We start from the raw sequence: 21,652 nt of genomic DNA, 5'->3' as shown, positions 1-21,652 counted from the left end.
TCACTACTGCCAGTATTAGTCACACCAGGCTTATGAGAGAAATGTTTATCGGTGAGCCTTCCTCAAGCAATATTAATATGCACCAGTGATATTTTGTGTTAAAAAGTGCACATCGCAATACCTGCTTGAATAATATATTTTACCATAACAGATTCTTATGAATTTTGGTTTCTAGTGAATCTTTAACTAGCCTGTCTGGTTAGTATTTGAGTTTAGGCTTAATATCTACAAGGAAACTGAAACTCGTCACAGTTATGCATACTTGACCCTGCTGAAACTCTCTGAGAGGTGAGGAGTCTCGCTGTAGAAAAACAAACCCAGTATAACAGCCTCGGCATTCTCATGGCTGAGTTCTTTATTTATCATTATTATTATTTAATTTTCATCTTATTTAGTTCCTTACGATTGTTGTTTCTTTTCTGACTTATGGCGCTACATTAGCTTCACTGTTACCAGCCAGTACCTGTGCTCTTGAGGCATCGTGCTTCATGATATGTTTGATGCAAATCAGGTTGCTCCTCTAAAAATCGCTTCTGTGGAAAAGTTAATTTGTCGGGAGTTATAAGTGAAGTAGAAATTTCTAGTCCAGCAGAACAAACATAAACACAAAGAATGAATAGGTTCTTATTCACATTTATGCAGCACATTTTCCTGTCTTATGGCAGAATAGAGGCACCATGGCTCATTGTGATAAAAATGTCCAGGTACCTCTTTCTATCTCTGCACACTGCCAAAGCTGGTAACAATTGGCTTGCAGTCAGGACTCAAATTTGAAACTTGGCTTTTCTTCTATTTATAATTTTATAGCCATATTTTGCATATATTTAGTTTTTTTAAATGAGATAACATTCTACTAGTTTAATAAAGTATTACCTTAATACGATTGCTTTAAAATATACAATGACATTATTAGGCCATCTGTATAGAATTTAATACTTTTTTATATGCATATAATATTTGGAATGCTAGTTTTTTTAATGGGAAAAACTAAAGTTTATAGAGTTTATAACTTTCTTAAGGTCACAAACTGATTTGGTGCCAGCTGCCCAGAAGAAGCCCAAGTCATCTTTTAACTATTACTCTTATTCATGTCTACCACTGCTTTTGGTAATTAACAACATAAAAATATTTCATATAATATCTAAAATATATGTATTTATGCATCTGTATCAACATCATATTTAATTATATGACATATATTAGGCCTCCATATATCCATATCAACATCATATATGTATATGTACCTATATGTATATAAATTATGTCATTGCTGGTTGATTTAAAATTACTTTTATCATGTCCTTTCACTTTCACTTGAACTAAATATTTTAAATCACTTATTATCACCTAGTATGGATTGAGTCTCTCCCTTCCTTCCTTTTTTCTTTCTTTCCTTCCTTTTGCTAAAATTTATTCAAAATTTAAATATTAACTTATTTTTGTACTGATGCTTTTAGCAACCCACAATTCCTTTTGAGTGTCTGTCGGTTATTTCCAGTTCTAGTTGAATCTCTCATTCTATTTAAAATATATGGTACTTTTCTTAATGGGGTAGGAATAGAGAAAATATTCTCAGGACAAACAAGCATTAAAGATATGTCTGTTTTCGAATACGAGTAATAATATCTTACATGGTGTGCTCACTAATCTTTGTGGCCTTGCCCCTGAATTGTATTTTGAATGTCAGTTCAGCAATCCTTACTACCATTTGCAACTTCAAAGTAATTAACTGCTCTTTCAGCCTGGCTATATAAATGTCTTAGGATGTACTTACTATAAAAGGCCCATTTTGTATCTTGGTTTAAGGAATCACCTAATGAAATATATTGATGTTAAATCATTATGAGTTGAGTAAGAACTATTTTAAAAAATGAAAAGCTAGCACAAAGTTGTAGTTTATAAACAATAGGAACAATATTTTAGTAAGTCACACGAAATTCGTGGTCCCCCAAATAAAATTCATCCTTTAGTGTCTTACTTTGACTCAGTCTAATGAGATACCCCAGCTATTTTAGAATATCAGTATGATTTATCACACCTTGAAAGAACAAAGACACCCCATCCCAACACAGGGAACTGATGTTGCTAATGTTTGAGTTGGTCTAAGGATCACCTGATATCTCAGGGGCAAAATTCAAATGGTACTAGCTACCTTGAGGTCCCATTCAGCAAGAAACGTGACTGTGATCAATTGGGTATGTCTGCTGTGGAGCAGACAGAAGTTGCAGCACACAAACCAGCACATGCCAGCCAATAATAGAATATAGCAGGTTTTATTTTCCATGCAGTCATATAAGCTAAATGAGGAGTTGAAAACACCCCTAAAAAGTACAAACCACCTGCGGAAAAGTGCTGAAAAAAAATCACTGGATCGTAACTTTTTTCTCAGGTGGAGGTTCATTAAGATAGAAATATGTTATTTTATACAATTATCTTCTTTCTAAATATCACGTGTGGTGCCACTCACAGTAACATTCGCATATGGAATGCCTTCATTTGCTGCCTGGAGAGCCATTCAACTAGCACCTCAATAATATACTGGCAGTACTGTTTAAAACAAGATTGTCTATCTCTTCCTTTTCAGACAGTGATCTGGAAAAAGAATTGGTCTCAGATTTTAAACAATGAGAAACTTTCTTGGGTTGTAAAGAGTGTTTGCTATTGATTGCTTAGAGTTTTATCAAGCTGGGCGTAGCTTGTGCTTTGCTTCAGAGCTTTTCTTTCTATTCGCTGCTTTAATAAGACTCGTTATTGGAAGTTCCCTGAACAGCAGCGGTGGTGGACTTTATAATCCAGACTGCTCACTTCTCCTAAAGCTAAATGAGTCCATCGTGATAGTTTCTTAGGAAATGAGTCATCTGGATATGTATTTATGATGAGATAAACTATAATTTTGGCCATTTTTTTTAATGGAAACTGAGTTTAATGATATAGATAACTAGCACCTTTGATAATTTCAAAGACATTCTCAATAAGGAGGTCGACAAAAGAGTGCCTTCTAGAGTCTAAATACTGTGACTTGAGAGAGCTTTAACAGTTTACTAATTTTAGTGAAAAAAAATCCTTTGATGCCTGAGTAACTGAGAAGAATGAGTGCTATCCTAAAACAAATTGGGAATATACATATGTTGAGCAAGCTTAGGTTTTAAAGATGGTCTATGTCACAAAGTTGAACATTGTGAAAACCTTTTTAAATATGCTTTTCTTGAAAACCAAAACAAAACTGTTCTCATCAGTTAATTCCTGAAATGTTAGTTATCTGTATTTTAATAACTGATGTGCATTTAGCGTTTCTAAGACTGAAGACTAGAGTGTCTGAAAGATGGCTCTTGTGTTTGCCTTTCAGAGCCACCTGTTCCCATTGCTCCACCTCAGCTGGCTTCTGTGGGGGCAACTTACCTGTGGATACAACTCAATGCCAACTCCATCAACGGGGACGGACCCATTGTTGCCCGAGAGGTGGAATACTGCACGGCCAGTGGGAGCTGGAATGACCGGCAGCCAGTGGATTCCACAAGTTATAAGATTGGGCACCTCGACCCAGATACAGAGTATGAGATCAGTGTGCTCCTCACCAGACCAGGGGAAGGTGGCACTGGATCTCCTGGGCCAGCGCTCCGAACAAGAACAAAGTGTGCCGGTGAGTGTGGGAAACCTGGAACTATTTGTCATTGTGTTTCTGGGTGTTGACATGCAGCATTGGGGTTTGTCAGGTGGCTAACAGCTTCCTCAGCTCTGTCCACATCCTGTACAGGAACAAAAAGTTTGTTTCACCTGTGGACAATAGCCCACTAGCCTGTGGACTTTGGGACCTCATGGCTTGGTATCCCTTGGCGTCTCTTCCCCCCTGCCCCCACCTTTTCTTTTTCTATTCTTTATTTACACCTTCCTATGAGTATCGCATAGTTCAGAAAACGTCTGCTTTAATGATGTCTGCTCATAGGTCAGATCCTCTCACCCTAGTGGCTTTGTGTTCACTATTAATGCACTCATAGCCTGGAGAAGCTTTGGAATAATAGATTCCATCTTAGCGATAACTGTAAAGCTGTGTTTTTATTGATAGATATTTAATGGTGGGGCTGCTTGCCAATGACATAGGGCCCATTTGTAAAATAAGCAAGGGTGATTTGTGGGCTGCATGCAGTCTTTAAATTTAGATGATAAAGTTCCAATTGATTGTACTGAACCTGCTCTGCAGCTTAAATAAAAGTAGGGTTGATGGACAGAGAACTGTTGAGTCTTATAAAAACCAAAACCTGAAGATGATTCACATTAGAGGTTATAGTGTTGTTTCTGTATGGTTACTCTCTGGTCATAAGTGGAGAGAAGTAATATAGAGATATTGAAGTGTTCTTTCATCATTTAAATGAAGAATTTCTATATTGAATTGTAGCTTAAGGTGAAGAGATTTCATAAATGTTTATGGAGTTAATTGATTCTTCAGATAGCATTATTTAAGAAGACACCTATCAATATGTTTCACTCTTTTAAGTTTTAAAAGTATTCAGAGTACAGTCTGACCCTGGCTGGTAAGAGAAATGATGAAACCTTAACGGTTGTAGATGTTTCATTTTTCCTTCATAATTTAGATAGTACTGTTTCCACAAGTTCAAAACTCATAGAAATATTCTGTTTTGTTTTGTTTTTTAAGTGTTCATTGGAAAAGGGAACAGGTGCCTTTTTCTCCTGGGGACATGTGATTAGCCTATTTCAGTCAGCCCTGTGTCTGTTTCCCAGATCCACACCTGCATGTCCATATCACCCTCATGCAGAGTCTCTGGAATAAGAACTGCTGTTTGAACTGGTGATCCCACAGCCCTGATTGGTGGTTCCAAGGGGAAAAGAGTTTGATAATCTTTTTTCTTCCTCACTTCTCTAAACCATGTCATTTCCTTTCTCTCTTTAGTTGAATAAATTTCTCTTTCCTTTTGGAAAATAATTTCTTATATTATCATCTGTTGTAATGCAAACGATAGCTGCGGAGAACACTGTACATACCATTTTTCAATATAGGGATTGCTTTCAAATTCGTAATTATTTTATAACTGCCTTGTGACATCTCAGGGCAGATACTGTGATCCCTGGATAGAAGCCCACATGATCTCTGTCCTCTGAGCATGCTCTGTAAGCAATACATTTAGTATTACTTCACTTCAGTATTATTTCGAGGAATCCTGTTTGGAACCTGCCAATATAGGTCTCCCTCTCCCTCCAAAAGAAGGTTAGAATTCCATTGTCTGGACTGGAAAAAGGATATAATCTATTTCATTGTAGTCACTAACAACCCCACCTACTTTATGTTTTTAGTTCTGTTCTTTTTTTTTTACATATTTTGTCATTTCTCTTGGTTTGCTGCCTGTACATTTCAGTTATTAACACAATTGCTATATACATTTCCCATGTATTTCTGTTTTCAGGAAGCCTCTTTGTTACTACTGAATGAAGTATAAATATATAATTCTCAAAAGACAATGTACCTTTTGTGAAACTTGACAGTTCTTTTTAAAGAATTAGAACCAATTTTGAATTGATATTTGCATGTAATGCTATGTCTTAAAAATATTAAGCCTCACTTAGGCAAGGAAGACTAATGATAAAATACTCTTTTCCTCTTACCCTTTGCAACCTGTGGCTGACACTATTCCTGTCATGTCATGCACTGGCATTGAATCTCTTTGAAACCACTCTAGTTGAACAAGTCAGTCTTAGGAAATAGAAGTTTGTTAGGTGAGAGAAAAAAGCTAGAAATAAGAGGGGGAGGCATGGTAGGTGGGTGAGGAAAGTGAAGTCAAATGAGACTTTTTACTGTACAAGGAAATAAAGTTTCACTCTTTCTTGACCTGAGGCTTTGGAGAAAATCTGAAGATAAGACCGGTGACTGGTAGTAACCAGTGGGATATTGTGGAAAGCAGACTGGGTTACAAGGAAGAAGACAGCTACTGAAAACTATAGACTGAAAAATTGATAGTGGTCCCAGACTATTACTCAGGTGGTTTGTGAACACTTAGGGATCATAAAGAGCAAATCATGGGTCTCATACCTGGGAGGGACTGTAAGCATTCTGCAAAGCAGATGGAAAATGTCATGAGGAAGCCTTGACCAGTGGATGAATCTATTTGGGTGATATGTAGTAGGAATAATTGTACATTCATCTGTTATAGTTTAAAAAGCCTAGAGTACTAGTATGAAATTAGAGTAATAAAACTTAGCAGCAACATATGTAAAAAGAGTTTGAGGACTTGGCTTAAATGTATGTAAATCTACAGTATGATCCATAATGTATTACTCTGTAGTTCTATTGCCTCACGCCCCCTTTCAAATTTAAAATATTCTCAGGTTGCATTAAGAAAGCAAAATGTCTGTGTTGAGGGTGATAGTCTTATTCCACTAGTGCTACTTAGACTCCCTATACCTATTGCATTTATTTCTGGTCCTGCATTTTAAGTGAGAGAGAGAGCACAAAATAGATTGTGTTCCAGGGATAGCACCCAGGATAGGAAAGATTCTGAAACCTTGCTCAACTAGCGAGGGAGGATGGAAAGAACTGAAAAAGCTGATAGAGAAGAACACAGTGTCTGTGCACATTTGTCAAGAGCTGAATCATGAATAGAGAGTTTCCAATGGCTTATCCATTCCAGCAGAACCTGATTGTAGAAGGTGATTTCTATACTCAGAAGAGGATTGAACTGGTTGACTTTGATGATCTTCTCAACATGAAGATTCTATGATTCATGTGTTCTCTTTCTAATGAGATGATTCATCATATGTTTCTACACTGAAAGTGTTTGAGTTTTACTTTTATGTTATCCTTGTCCAAATACTCCCTAACTGTGCTTATCAAGGCTTGCTTTGCAGGCCCATGGTGGTCTGTGGTGATGTTTACAAAAATCTCAGCTAAAAGTGAAAAAAATAAGGAATTTTTAATACTGCTAAATAGAATAAAATTAAAGAATTACTCTTATTCTGCGATGCCCTGCCTGATTTTTGTGCTGAAATATCTCTTTTATGAAATGATGATGCTGGAGAGTACTATAGCCAGAATACTAGAGCCAGAGTACTAGAGCAGGCTCCAGGACCGGGCTGCCCAGATTGAGTTCTTGCTCTGCTCAGGGCTGTACGTGTGACCTGGGAAAGCTGTACCATCTCTGGACCTCTGTCACCTTATTATTAAAACAGAAGTGAAAATAACAATATGTTTCTCATTGTGTGGCCAAGAAACCTAAGTGAGGTCAATAAAAGCTAACTGTCATTTAAAAACATTTCAGTCAAAAGAATTAGATGTTGGCAACCTGATTTCATTGGCTTAGATGTTTTAGAAATATTATTTGTCTGGTAAATTGAAAATCTAAGGACCACTGTTTTATAATATGGACTCATAAAATTCTCTATAATTGAGAATTGCATTCATGACAGGTGTCATTCTCGTCATTATCTCATTTCTTTTATTAAATCTGTTTCTTTTGGACAAACTCTCTTTTTATTTCTTTGCTGCAGCAGTGAGACTTGTCATATCATGTTTTGGTGACACCCGTTAAAATATATTTTGCTTCTTGCATTAAAATGACAAGATCACTATTTATTGTCCTTCTCTTTGCAATGGAATTGATTTTTCGTGTGTGGCTTATAGGTGCAATCTCATTATCTGCTCAAATTTCTTTCAAGAATTGTATTGTAGCATACTTCTAGAGTTCTTGTTTCTTATGCTTCTGAAAGTTATTTTCAAACATATACCTAAGCTGTCCATATGTGACCTTGATCAAATCACTTAGCTTTTCTGGGTCTACCTCCCCTTTTCTGAATAAAGGCAGTGATACTTGCCCTGTCTGTATCAGAGGCATTTTTGAAGACCAGATTAGATATTATCTCTAAGGGTATTTTAGAAATGATAAAAATGCTCTGCCTATATGGGATTTTTTTTTTTTTTTAACAATGATAGTCAGGAGCTAGTTTCAAGATTTAAACACATATCCAATTACTTTCTAACTTTGCAGTTCAACTGTAGTAGGTAACCTCAGAGAGCTGAAATTACTTGAGTATCCAGTTAAGCAAAATCCAATTTAGCTTATGTTTTCTATTATATCTTATATTCTTATAATTATGTGCAGCCTGTATATCACAAGCTATTAAGTGGTAGTTACTTGAAAGAGAGAAACGGATGATGCTGTTAGATTAATTTTCACAGTGGACTTTTTATGTGTTTTATTTTGGGATATTGCTTTTTATGTATCCTAGTTATTGTTTAACTGTGGTTAAGTGGCTTGCTAATAACTGGCCCCAGGAGTTAAAGAAAGATGATGGTAAACTTAATGACTTAACATTAAGATTGGTGAGAGGGGAAAAAAAAAGCTGAACTGAAATGTGTTCTTTAGAATTAATATAACTAAAAATATTTGGAAAAAGAATGATCGCACCTTTTAAAAAATGTATTCATAAAATATTTCTTGAGCACCTGTATTTGCAAGGTACTGTCACAAGCCCTGAGGGCATAACAAGATCCTATGTTCAGAACTGACACATTGGAGGGAGGAACTATACAGGCAATAAACAGATATAAATACATACATATATAATATGACGACCGCATGAAGAAAAATAGAGAAAAAGAGTAGACAGGCAGGAGATTTTTTTATAAGATTTTTAAAAAATTTTAATTGTGGTAAAATAACATAACAAAATTTACCATCTTTACTATTTCTAAGTGCACAGTTCAATACTGTTAAGTACATTCAACCAATCTCTAGAACTTTTTTATCTTGCAAAACCGAAACTTCATACCCATGTAAACTCCCTGTATTTCCTTCCCCAGGCTCTGTCAACCACCGCTCTACTTTTTATCTCAATGAATTTAACTACCCTAGGTACTATATATAAATGGAATCATACAAAATTTGTCCTTTTGTGTCTAGCTTATTCTAGTTAGCATTGTGTCCTCAACATTTATTCATATTATAGCATGTTTGTTGCTATAATGTAATTGCTCTTATACTTTTGAATTACTCCGATAATTGTATTGCATATTCTTAGCTTATGTGATTCTTTGTAAGCTATTTTGAAACTTTAAGCACTAACTTTGGCTTTCAGTTAAGTTAATAATTCTCAACATTTAAAAATGCTTCATGTTTATGACTTACGGAAATCTCACCCACTAAAGCAGGTAGTACTGCTGTTTCCAGAGAGTTGAAGTACAAATAAGTACCTGTGCCAGAGTGGTGTAGCCATCCCATCAACAGTCAGCTTTCTGTTTGGCAGAATAATGAGTGATATAAGGAATTAGAGGGTTTTTAAAAATAATGTACAATTCTTTTAAACTAGTAAGGGTGAGTGAATTTAATACCTATTTGCAAAAGGTGTATATTCGTTTTATATATGCCTAGTTGGAACCTTTAACATAACTGTAATAAAAACTTAAAATATGTGTGACATTAAAATTCATTTTTGTTTTACTCAGTTGCTTCAATAGCATGCAGTTATAGTCATTTTATCTGTAGTACTTTTGGTGACACAATATGTGGGACCTATTTTTCATCTTCTTCCAGTCACTCCAACCTTCCAATTCTCTTCGGCCTGAGAGGGACTGAGTTTGTGCCAACCCATGGTGATGTGCATTCTCATGTGCTGCCTGTCCTCTTTTCCAAAATGTAGTTGTGCATTAGAACAAATATATCTGTGTTGCTGTCTTGTATGCTTTTCATGCCCTTTGTTGAACACATACACACATAAGCAAGGAAGCAATCAGCAGTTCTTTAGGGCAGAGGCCCAGCATCCCTGACTGTGGGAATGTTCTGCTAACTGCAAAGTTAAGATTCTATGTTGTCTTTTATCATCTACCATGAGAACATCTCTCAGTATGTTTTATGTAGTAGCATACTCTTTCCCAACAGATTCACTCTAAATCTCATGAGATTTAGGTAAACATTGGTTTCGAAATATTAGTTCACCATATTTGCTAAATGTGACACTGGAGTGACTCATTTTAAATACACCTTAATGTGATTCACATATGGAAAATGAGTAGTGAATAGGTTTCTTGGTAAGGGGGCCTTACATGAAGCCCAAACTGCGTGATGCCTGCACGTTCTGCCGAAGGCTAGCCTGTGCCTATTTATTTATTATTCTTAGTTCTTCGTGTGGGAGAAAAAGGAACATTCTGGTTGCAATGGGTTTGTTTTCTTCCTAAATCAAGGATAGCCAGATTTATCTTTTCTGTACTAAACTGACGCCATCACTACAATATGTATTCGGCAGATGCACAGATACGCAGGGGCGGTTGGGAACCAATCTAAGATCTAGCAATGGCTGTTATTCAGAATGAATACAGGCCTAGGACCTCATTGAATGGAACATAATTTATTTTTAATTTAAGTTTACTTACCAGGAAAAAATTAGAATGTTCTAATTCTAATTCTATAAAAGCTCTGCCAAAGGGCAACGTGTTTTTAATACATTTCGAACACATTAACCTATTAAGAACCTTTTTTTAATTAGAAACATTAGAAGGGCATAAAAAGTATCATCCTTATTAGGCTGTATATGTAATGACATTGCATTGAGCAGCATCACATGTGGGCAGAGGACAAGAAAGTAGTAGCGATGCAGCATCTTTTTATTATGACATATTCAGTTTCTTCCTTACAGATCTTCATGCTATAAAGCTTTATAATACCTGAACCTCAAATCCTGCTGCCTTTAAACATTGGGTCTGCTTTTCCCATGTCTGAACCCTAAGGCCACAGCCATGGGAGGAAAGGCTAGCACTACTAGCAATTCTGTATGAAAGGTTTAGGAGTGCCTCCAAAAAAACCAGACAAGTAGATATGGTTGCTTTTAGAGTCATCCATTGACTCTTGAGTGCTGTAATAGTTCTCAAGTGTCAAGCAGGCCCCTTGACTGTGAAGCATGAGTATACTAACAGTACTTCTTGTAGGTCTGATTTTGAAGCTTTTGTAGGCAGCTTCCTGTGTAGCTTTGAATAGACTGAGGAGTTTGAAAAAATTAAGAGAAATATCTGGAGATTATCAGTCAGTAGCCTATGGCCTCCCCCAGCTCGCCATTTAACAGACATACACAAAAATCACAAAACTGTTTGGGCCACCTTTTTTATGTCTGTTAGTTAGGGTCTTGAGCAAATTCCTTGTTCTAGTTGTCTATATTATATCAGTCTCTGTCTGAGGGTGTTTTGCTATCACAGAGGAACATCTGTATTATCAGTTTTGGTCCCACATTGAATACCAACTACAGTATGTAGTTGGTCCAAAGGCCACTGAAATGTTTAAGGATGCCTCTGTTTTCCACAGCAGTATCTTTTAGAAAAAGGAAAATACGTACTAAATCTTCTTTGAACAATATTTAAAGAGACCCCAGGTCATCTAAACCTTTTTTCAAATCTCTTATGTATTTAGTAAAAAAAAGTATTGATTATGAAACAATTACTTTTCTCTAGAGCAAATACCTTAGTTCCTTATCAAATGTATGATGCAGTAGAGTTGTATTTTTTTGTTCTCTATGTAAGCATTTATAATACATTAGGGTCCCCTGCAAAATCATTATGTACTACATACTCATGTTTTTTTGATAGGACTTGGAGTATTATTGACCATTCTAAATTATCATAGAGGTTTATAATTTTATCACTGCCTCTGTGATTCTTTTGAACATATTCAGAAAAGACAAATGTCCATTGGTTAACTCTTTTCTCTTTAAAGTCTGACTGACTTGGAGTGAATGCTGATTCTGACACTAATAGCTAGAAGATACCTCAACAAGTTACTTAACTGTCCAAATTACTTAAGAGTCATCAAGATAGAAAACAACATAGTAATATAGTCACTGAAGGGTAGCAAAGAAAACAGAATGGAATGCTTTATTCACCTGTGAGATACTGTTATTGTGTGGTAGAGGATGTATTACAATAATTAGTGACTTTAAAGAGCTTGACAACCACAGTTTGACTTGAGCAGCAAGGCAGCCTATGAAGTATGACTGAGGTGTCTTGGGATAACATCATTCCCCTCCCCATTTACTCACGGACCTCAGGAAGGTTGGGAGTTCTTATTGAATGAGATTGGTGATGAGGTCCTGATGCTGTGGAGCTAAAGAACTGAAGTACGGAGGTAAAATCTTCCACTCTGAAGGCTGCTTCTGAGGCAGGCTTGTGTTCTGTGCCCCTAACCCAAGAGCAGAAAGAACCAGTTTCAGAATGGCCTTTGTCTTCAGAATGTATTACAAAAAGTTTATTCACTTTTAACCAAGCAGGTATGCTATTTGTGCCTGGAACCTCACATGCAGCATGACCAAAACCAATCTCATTAATTGAGAAATAGTTGGATTTTATCTTTGACATATGTCCTGTCTATTTCTACCCATTCTTCCCTAAACATGCTAAGATTTATTCTCTTATCAAACTTGCTCTCAGATTATTTGCCCCTATTAATATAGACATAGATAACTTGTCAGAACACGTGCAGTGACGTTTGGCCTCCAAATAGAACTTGCTTACTTCATCTCTAAGGCTAATGCTGCTCACGTTGTTAAAACTAAATTAATAGATGCGAGCTAAAACTTCCACAGTAAGAACAACAGATTATGAAAGCTTGATGATATGTCAAAATTTTTGTTACAGGGGTTAACTGTGTTCCTTTGTTTGTGTAATATTTTTTATACATTAATTTTAAGAACACAAAGAACTGATGATTATATTACCTATTAGAATAAATTGTAAGTGAATAGAAAGCTTTAAAATGAATAATGCATATAATGAAACTAAAACTACAAATATAAGAAATTTTATTAGGAAGTAGGGTTATACCTATTATTAAAATAAGAAAGATAATAGAATTGTTTGATATCAAAATTACTGCTCTTCCATCCATGTTATTACCCTTGTAGAATGAGTAATGTAAGTAATGTAACTATTCAGGTAAAATATTTCTTCTAACCAAATAGCAATATTTCTTTCATTTAGATCTAGACAAGTGACTGTAGACACAATTGGTATTGAAAACCCTTTCTAGAGTAAATAATCAGCAGAGGATACAGATGTTAAAATATTTATGTTAAATATTAAATATTATTATTTCACTAGATAGACTTTATTTCTCTTATTTTGGAATTTATCATATATAACATTTTATTTGTTAATGTTTATGTCTTGTAAATTATGTATTTTAATTACTGAATCATAGATGCCCTAGGAAAGGGGAAAAAAAAACCCCAGAATTATGATGTAGTTAATAGAATCCCTCATCTTTCTTTCAGTCCCTTTCCTGGAAATAATATGTAGGTATTTATCCCTTCACATCTTTATGCCTATTTAGATGTATAAATATGAGTATATGTCCCAGGTCTGTTCCTTAATGATTTAAACAAATGAGATCATATTGTACATGATATTCTGCAAGTTTATTTTACATCTGTCAATATTCTCTGAACATATCTCTCATTGTTAAAGTCTAGTGTAACATGTATAGATTTAACTCATTCTTAGTAGTAGCTATTATTTTGGAATATGGATAACCTAATTGTTTTTGCCCTTCCCCTTCTGATGGATAGGTTATTGTTATTTTCTATTAAAAGTAATATTTTAATAAATACTTGTAAAACATCTTATTATGTAATTTTTTGTTTTCGTAGGTTAGAGTTTTAAGGTAGAATTGGTGGGCAAAAGATATGTGTATTTAAGGTTTTAGTAGATATTGTCATTACTTTCCAGAATATTCTAGCACAGTAAACTCCAGCAGCAAGGTGTGAGAATGTTAGTTTTCAAACCCGCTTTTGAGCATTGAATATTAATATTGGTATAAAATGTGTTACCTATTTATCAGTCTAGAAATATTTTAATTTTCATTTTACTTTTTTCATATGTTTATTGACTTTTTATATTTTTTCTTCATCAGATTATCTATTTCCAACCTTAGGATCTTTTTCTAATCTTTACCTTTTTAGTTTGTAGGAATCTTTTATATAGTAGGATTATTAACTTTTTATGTCATATGTATTCTAAATATTTTCCCTCATTCTACTATTTGCCTTTTGACTTTATTCATGGTATATGTTGTTGAAGAGAAATGTGTACACTTTATATAGTTAAATTTACTAATGATATCCTTTATGATTACCCATATACATTAATATATGATAAAAGTGTCATTCGAATTTAAATGATTCCAACATAAATTAATTTATTCTAGATAAATAGATGATAGATAGATAGATAGATGATAGATAGATAGATATGCAGCAACATTTGTTAATTAAACCATTGTTCTTCTGTGTGGCTTCTCATTTTCCAGTCTTGTTTTAAAAAGTATTTTTCCAAATTTTCTTTGAATATTTTTAAAAGCATTTATTTACACACTTAGATCTTCAATCAATGAAATTCTGATCAAAAAAGTCTTGCAAGGAAGTCTATAGGGACAGAGAGGCCTCTGGGAAAGTTTCTTTCACTATTAATGATGAACAAAGAAAAGTGGTCCTTCATCACCTTTATTATGGGATGTTATGTGATGTGGTGTCCAGAAGCATAGCAGGCATCAAGTGACCACAGGGAAGCCAGCTAAAAAGACAGCAGCATGAGAGCTAAGTAGATATAACTGAATTAAAATACCCTCCACACTTTATTTTGGTTTGCTTCATTTATTTATTCTTTTATTAATCTATTCAACAACTATTTATTGAGACTATATTATTTGGGAGGTATTCTCCTAGACTTTGGGTATACAGTGGTGAGTAAAACAAATGAGTACCCTGCCCTTATAGACATTACTTTCTAAAATATAAAGTTCTCCATTGGTTTGCAAGGTATACACATATTTACATGAAGGAAAGCTCACAGTTTCTCAGAACAGTGCGTGGAGGACGTTCTAAAAGTAAACATAACATTAAGGCAGAGTTTACAAATAAATTGTTTTAATCAGGATATTTTGAACTGCAAGTAACACAAAATCAGTTCATACAGACTAAACAAAAAGGAAGTTTATTAACTTGTAGTAACAGGAAGCCCATAGATGGGTCACCTTTACAGTTTGTTGATTTAGTGGCTCAGTAATATTACCAGGGACAATAATTCTTTTTAAATCTCTCCTGCACTGACTTTAAACCTCTTCGTGGTCATAAGATGGCCTTTAGAGGCAATTAGGGAAACATACTTTGTTGAAATCTGACAAAAGGGAACTTTTTTCCAAACCTAGAATATAAGTTCTTTCTTTCAATCTGTTAGGCTAATTAAGGACCATTAATAATAACTGAAAACATTTTTATGAACTGATTGAGTTAGTGTTCTTTCTCATTCTCAAACTTTAATCCACTTTCGTGATATTAGTGTACATCAGAGTCAGCTGGGTGGCTTGTTAAATGATAGCATTCTGGGTCCCACCCCAGAGTTCATGATTTAATAAGTTCAGAGTTGGGCTCAGGAATTTATATTTCTAACAAATCTCCAAGTGATGCTGATGTTGCCGGTTGAGAGCAACTGATTTGCAGCCTTGCAGTACAAACCTATTAGAATAGCCAAAATCCAAAGCACTGATAACACCACTTGTTGGTAAGGATGCGTAGCAACGGAAACTCTCATTCAGTGCCACTGGGAATGCAAAACAGTGCATCCACTTTTCAAGACAGCTCGGCAATTCCTTACAAAACTAAATATACTCCTAACATATGATCTAGAAATAGCACTGCTTGGTATTTACCCAAAGGAGTAAAACTCATGTTGAAAACTTATGTTCACACAAAAACCTTCACACGGGTGTTTATAGCAGCTTTACTCATAATAGCCGAAACTTGGAAGCCACCAAGATGTTCTTCAGTAAATGAATAGACAAATAATGTTCCATCCAGACAATGGAATATTATTTAGTGCTAAAAAGAAATGAGCTATCAAGCCCTAAAAAGACATAGAGGAACTTGAAATTTTTTACTAAGTGAAAGAATCTGGAAAGACCTATGTATGTATAATTCCAACTGTATGACATTCTGGAAAAGGCAAAACTATAGTGATAGTGAAAAGAGCAGTGGCTGCCTGGGGGAGGGGGCGAGAGAAGGATGAATAAGTGGAGCACGAAAGGGTTTTAGGGCAGTGGAAATACTTCGTATGATATTGTAATGGTGGGTACATGTCATTCTGCATTTGTCCGAACTCATAGATTACACAAGGTGAACCCTGATGTAAACGGTCGACTCTGAGTGATGATGACGTGTCAATGTCGGTTTATCCATCGTAACAAATGTACCCCTGGGGGGAGATGGCGATAATGGGGGAGGTTGGCAGGGTTAGTCAGATGGGGGATATGTGAAAAACCTCTGCTTTCTGCTCAATTTTTCTGTGAACCTTAAATTGCTCAAAAAAAAAAAAAAAAGTGTACCCTAGGAATGAGATGAGCTGTCCCTGAACCACAAGATTTGGATAACTAAATAGGTAAATGAAATCAGAGATTTGGGTAGTTACTGGGAAGGGAAGGAAAGGAGGAGAATGAATGCTGGGTAAGAACTGACAGTGTCCCTTATAAAAGTTTATATGAGCTGAATACGGTATTGATAGTCAAATTACTATTGAGAAATTGGATAATGTTTTTTCCAATTTTGAGTAAATGTATTTGAGATTGTTAAATACTATTTATGCATCAAATTGAGATCTTCAAAGGGCCTTGCTTTTCATTAAAAAAAAAAAAGCCTAGATAAAACCTTGATTTTAGTAGAGATACTAGAAAATTTTACTATAGGGATTAATTGGAAATCCATTCTTCATACTCAGTGTGGATGTAACCTTGGTTCCAGTTATAATGAGATAAATTTTTAATACCTGAATTGTTTAGAGAATGTTAGGATGTAATTCTTTATGGAACTCTCATACTTTTGCATATCTTGCTGGCAGAGGCACTGGTGGGCTGTCTTTTCAAGGATGTTTGTATAGTGAATGGCCTTGAAAGATAGAGGTAGTGCCTCCCGCTGGAGCAGAGGACAAGCTGTCTTACTGTTCAGTATAATGATGATAATATCTCTCTCTGGAGAAAAGGGCAGAGAGGTTTGCTTACACCCATATTAAAAGACTTAGATTCCCTAAATGCAGGGACCTTCAGATGTAACACAAACTTACTGAATGTGCAGCATGACTTGGACCCTTTGTGTAGCCCCATGGGACTTTGGAGGCAATGGGAACCGACAGGAAATTGAAACTCATGCTATTCTCTGACTTACAAGTCTCACGCCTTCTGCCAATAGCTGTGAAACTAGAATAGGTAATTTGTTAATTTGCAAGTTGAGTAAAATCTCATACCCTTCACAGTGCTTGACAGAATATGCTTAGAAGAAAAAAATATTAAGTTCTTTATAACTTCATCTAACTGCTACATTTTGTTGACTGGGCAATTGAGACCTGGGTAACTAAAGTCAGTCACACAGTGGACAGTGAGTCTGTTTGCACAAGTGCACAGCCAGTCTATTTATACAAGTGCACAGTCTGTTTGCACACATGCAAAGTGAGTCTATTTGCACAGGTGCATAGGGAGTCTATTGCTGTGGAAGCCACTCTCAGAGCCAGCACTTGAAGCTCTCAGTGCACTTTGCTCTTTGCCTCACTATAAAACCTGGCTCTGGGAGTAAAGCCTATAGTCTTGGTTTAGAGTTGATGTAAGGATATAGTTGGACAATAAGAACGTCCCATTTTAAGATAAAACCAGAGAAAATTGACATAAATTGAATGAGGTGCCTAGATGTAAATAGCATGTAGATATAATCTGACAGAGTTATTCGGCCATAAGAGGTAGCTGGAAGAATAAAAGATAATTATTTGCTGGGGTCAAATAAGAAATACAATGTGAGATTAGTTGACCTCCTCTATTATTTCTTGATTTGCGTGTTTGCTTTTTCCTGCAATTTTGAGGCTAGGTATCAATTTATTTTAAATTATAAAGTGAAACTCTCCTTGACCACTAGATATTAAGATGCCTCCTAGCTAAAAGGATCTGTAGACTTAATAAGATGGTCACATTAACTGTTTTGTCCTCAGTCGCACTCATGTTAGCAAGTCCTACTCACTTATTAGGTATACATCATTAACACATTTTTTTGTGACATATTAGCATGTACTTTAAAAAGAATTTCTTTGTAGTACTGTGAAATCCTAACTTCTGTTCTATACTTTATCAATATTTTACCTGACCCTTATATCATACTGATCACATTTCAACTTTAATTATTAAAAAAGGTTTACATCATAATAGTAAGGTTAGTAATATTAACTGCTATGAAAAGTCTGTGAGCAGGAGACAGAGTATCTTTCATATAAATTCCAATACTGTGTTCATAATCTCTTGAAAACAAAGACACATCTTCTACCCTCAGAATTGCCTGTAGCAACTTTTGAGAAATAATACTTCACCATGGAAGCTAACAGAACACAGCTCTGGGCTCCACACCAGTGTTTTCACTGAGCCATACGCCCATAGCAAAGAAAATTGAATGTTACCTGGGTGACCTGTCTGTAAGCGAGGTCTTTAATTTCAGTGTGGCTTTTGAAGCTCTCACTGTAGCCAAAGCGAAAAAAGAAATGAGGGCAGAGAAATGATTTCTGCAGATGATCTGTATCCAGACAACGGAGGAATCATTGACCCTCCATTGCAGGTTCCTTTTCTGCCCACCTTTGTCTAACCCTGTCTAAGTATATAAAAGACACAAATGTTCCATTCTAGGATAGAATTCTGTAGTTTCTAAGAATGACTTTTAAGAAAGCAGAAATGTAGCTTAGTCTGTATATAAAATTATAGAGGAGTTGGAAAGCAGAAATTCCAATAGTTGGCAATTTATAATTCTTTCTGATAAGTTCATCAGCTGGGAACCCTTGGAAACATTTTAATTTGTAGGTTTAGAAAGGTGAACCTAATGGACAGATTATAAATTTAAGGTGCTTCATTTTTAGACAAATGGTTATCATATTAAGTGACATATAGATGAGTCCAAATGAAAAATATTTTAAGTTAAACCTTTTTTTTCCCAAAGGTAGTGGAGAGCCCATAATATATTTGCATTACTTATCTTTTTTCTGGAATTTATGGTCAGAAAAATGACATCATTTTGAATAATTAACAGCAGAATCGAAATATAAAGTAAAAAATATGAATGGGAAACTATAGGCTCAGGCGTCCTGGTGTTGTGGTTAATGTCCCCTTGTCACCTTGCGGTCTCCTGACCAAGTGTGGAGGGTACAGAAGAGAGCCTGGGATGGGCTTTCTGCAGATGTGGAATGGGTCGCACTAGTGTTACAGTTGAAGTAGATTTGGACCCGTTTCCTCATCCTGGCTGAGGCAGACTGTGGAGTCAGGGGCGAGCTCACCCACACCCTGGGTCTGATCGCTCCCAGGGCTTGTGCCGCATTAACACACCCCTGTCCTGAGCCTGGCCAGAAGGACCTCCAGGTGCTGTGTGCTGGACCTGCTGCTGCCCAAGGCATGTTGTCTGCTTCTTTATTTGGATTACCTGTGTCTCTCCAACTCCTATTCCTAAAATGCAGATGAGCATCTTCCTCTTCCCCCCATAGCCTTCCCTGCCCTATGCCCCCAAGATAAATATTTTTTACAAGCATCCTTTAGCAGAATAAATAATTCCATAAACTGCCCACTCATTCCAGCCAGAAAACTATGACTCACTCTTGACTTGTTACACTATTTCAGCCCCTACACCAAATCCGTCACTGAATCCCACCCATTTTTGTTTGAAATGCCTTGGTGTTCAGGAAGTGTATCTGTAATGCCACCTAACTAGCCTCAGCCATGACTCACTGTACATTTCTAGCTCATCATCCCAGATTTCTTTTGTTTCCCTCCAGTTTCTCTGTCCTGTAGACAGAGATCTTTTTAAAATGCAAATGTCACCGTACCATGTCTAAGCAAAAAGTCATAAAATAGACTTCTTCACATGCAGCTGCCCCCCAGCACTCATCCCTTTTCCTTGCATCACTTTTCTCACAATCTGACATACTACATGTGGATTTTGCATATTGATCTGTCTGCTTTCGCTAGAACATCAGCTCCAGGAGGTCGGGCCTTTTGTCCATCTTATTTACAGTGCCAGGACCATCAAAGGTACTCATGGAACAAGAAAGAATGACTGGCTTATGACACCCTTCTGTCTGGCTCTGGCTTCTCTCTCCTTCAGCTCCCTCCACCGACTCCTTTGCTATCTCCGTTTCAGCTTTATTGTACTTATTCCATTTCCCTCAACTCAAGGTGCGCCTTTCTGCCTAAGAGGTGCCATAAAGGTGGTGCCCCCTGCCACCAATGCTCTCCCACTCTCTCCCCTGTGTGCCTCCCCTGTTTAAAAATCCCTTCCTCGGGGAGATGTTTCCTAATCTCTGAGAAAGGGAACCATGCATTCCCTTGCATTTATTTTTAAATGTCTGATCTCCCTGCTACACTGAAGCCTCAAGTCTTCAGGAATAATGTCTGTCTTGTTCACCGATGTACATGCAGCACCTGCCCCGTGAGTGCTCTTAACAAATATTTAGTGAATGAATCCATGTCATTCAGAGTCTGGGTTGGCATCTAATAAGCACGGATAAGTTTTTTTCCTCAAAGGAGCCAGTTACATCAAAGTGTGAGGCAGTCAGTCTAATATCCGCCTGCCACCATCCTTTGCTCACCCACCTGATCTGCTGGCTGAAGACCTCTGCCTTCCAGGCATGCTCCTGAAGCGTGTCCGTCATGGTACAGTACATGGTATAAATGAGTATTAAATATATAGATAGTTCTCTGAAGCTCGTTAGAATCAGGGGGTTTAGCAAGGTCTGTGAAGTCTTCACATTCAGAAGTCACCACACCTGACCAGATCCTCCCCACCAGCTGTATTTCAACCACATTGGACCTTTTCTACTTCCATTAGCACATTATTCTAGCATTCTCTGTCATATTTCTGTGATTTTTCACATGCTGCTGTTCCCTTTCTCAGAAATCCCCTTTCTCCTCTTTTCCGCTTATTAAACAATTAACTCAGCCTTTGTACAAAGGAACTGGGAGGCCTTGTCTTATTCATAACACAAAAGCAATGCCCTGTCCCCTAGCCTACTACCACACTTTGAACTGATTTTTAAAATGGCATTTATTTCATGTACTCTAAAGATGTTTTCCATCTCTGTTTTTACCATTAGTCTATAAGAAAGTAACACACAAACATAGACTTAGTTCTTTTCCTCTTGTGTGACCCAGTGTGCGGTACACACTAGGGCTCAGATGTGGATGTTTAAAGAACTGTTCCTGGTTCTTTCTAGGCGAGGCTTTCTCCTTTTAACATGCTTTTTCTGTCTTCTTTGCCACCTTCTTAGAGAAAATAATCTGTAGAAGGTCATTATCAAGTTATCTCAGCACTTACTTAATGTGTGTTTAGCTGCTTTACTGTCACATAAAAATGTGTGGTAGTAAAGTAATAAAGCTGTCAATAAAAGTTCCACTTCCACTCAATATTTAGTGCTAAAGAGCAAGAAACATTTCAGATTTTCATTTATATTAGTAAATTGGCATTATCAAGGTTGGTAGGCAATCAATTTGCCTTGAAATATTGTTAACTTGATGAATAAAAATGTAAATTGTTATAATATAGCGTGATCTAGAAAGCAGTGTGTTTTGGTATTCTTTATGGAATAGTCCCCAGATAAAGACAAAATATAAAG

General features: G+C 36.2%; 1 protein-coding gene across 7 annotated transcripts in view; it reads left to right on the top strand.

The window, feature by feature from the left end:
* Positions 1 to 21,652, top strand: part of PTPRM (protein tyrosine phosphatase receptor type M) — a 691,775-nt gene that overhangs the window by 319,450 nt on the left and 350,673 nt on the right. For all 7 annotated transcript variants that reach the window (XM_016120972.2, XM_036229038.1, XM_016120973.2 and 4 more), the window contains exon 7: positions 3,347 to 3,640. In XM_016120972.2, the coding sequence (XP_015976458.1) occupies positions 3,347 to 3,640 (294 nt within the window). The remainder of the gene's footprint in view (positions 1 to 3,346; positions 3,641 to 21,652) is intronic.

The sequence above is a fragment of the Rousettus aegyptiacus genome, unplaced genomic scaffold (assembly GCF_014176215.1).
Source record: "Rousettus aegyptiacus isolate mRouAeg1 unplaced genomic scaffold, mRouAeg1.p scaffold_m13_p_12, whole genome shotgun sequence".
Classification (NCBI taxonomy): Eukaryota; Metazoa; Chordata; class Mammalia; order Chiroptera; family Pteropodidae; genus Rousettus; species Rousettus aegyptiacus.
This window is presented reverse-complemented; position numbering and strand designations above follow the sequence as displayed.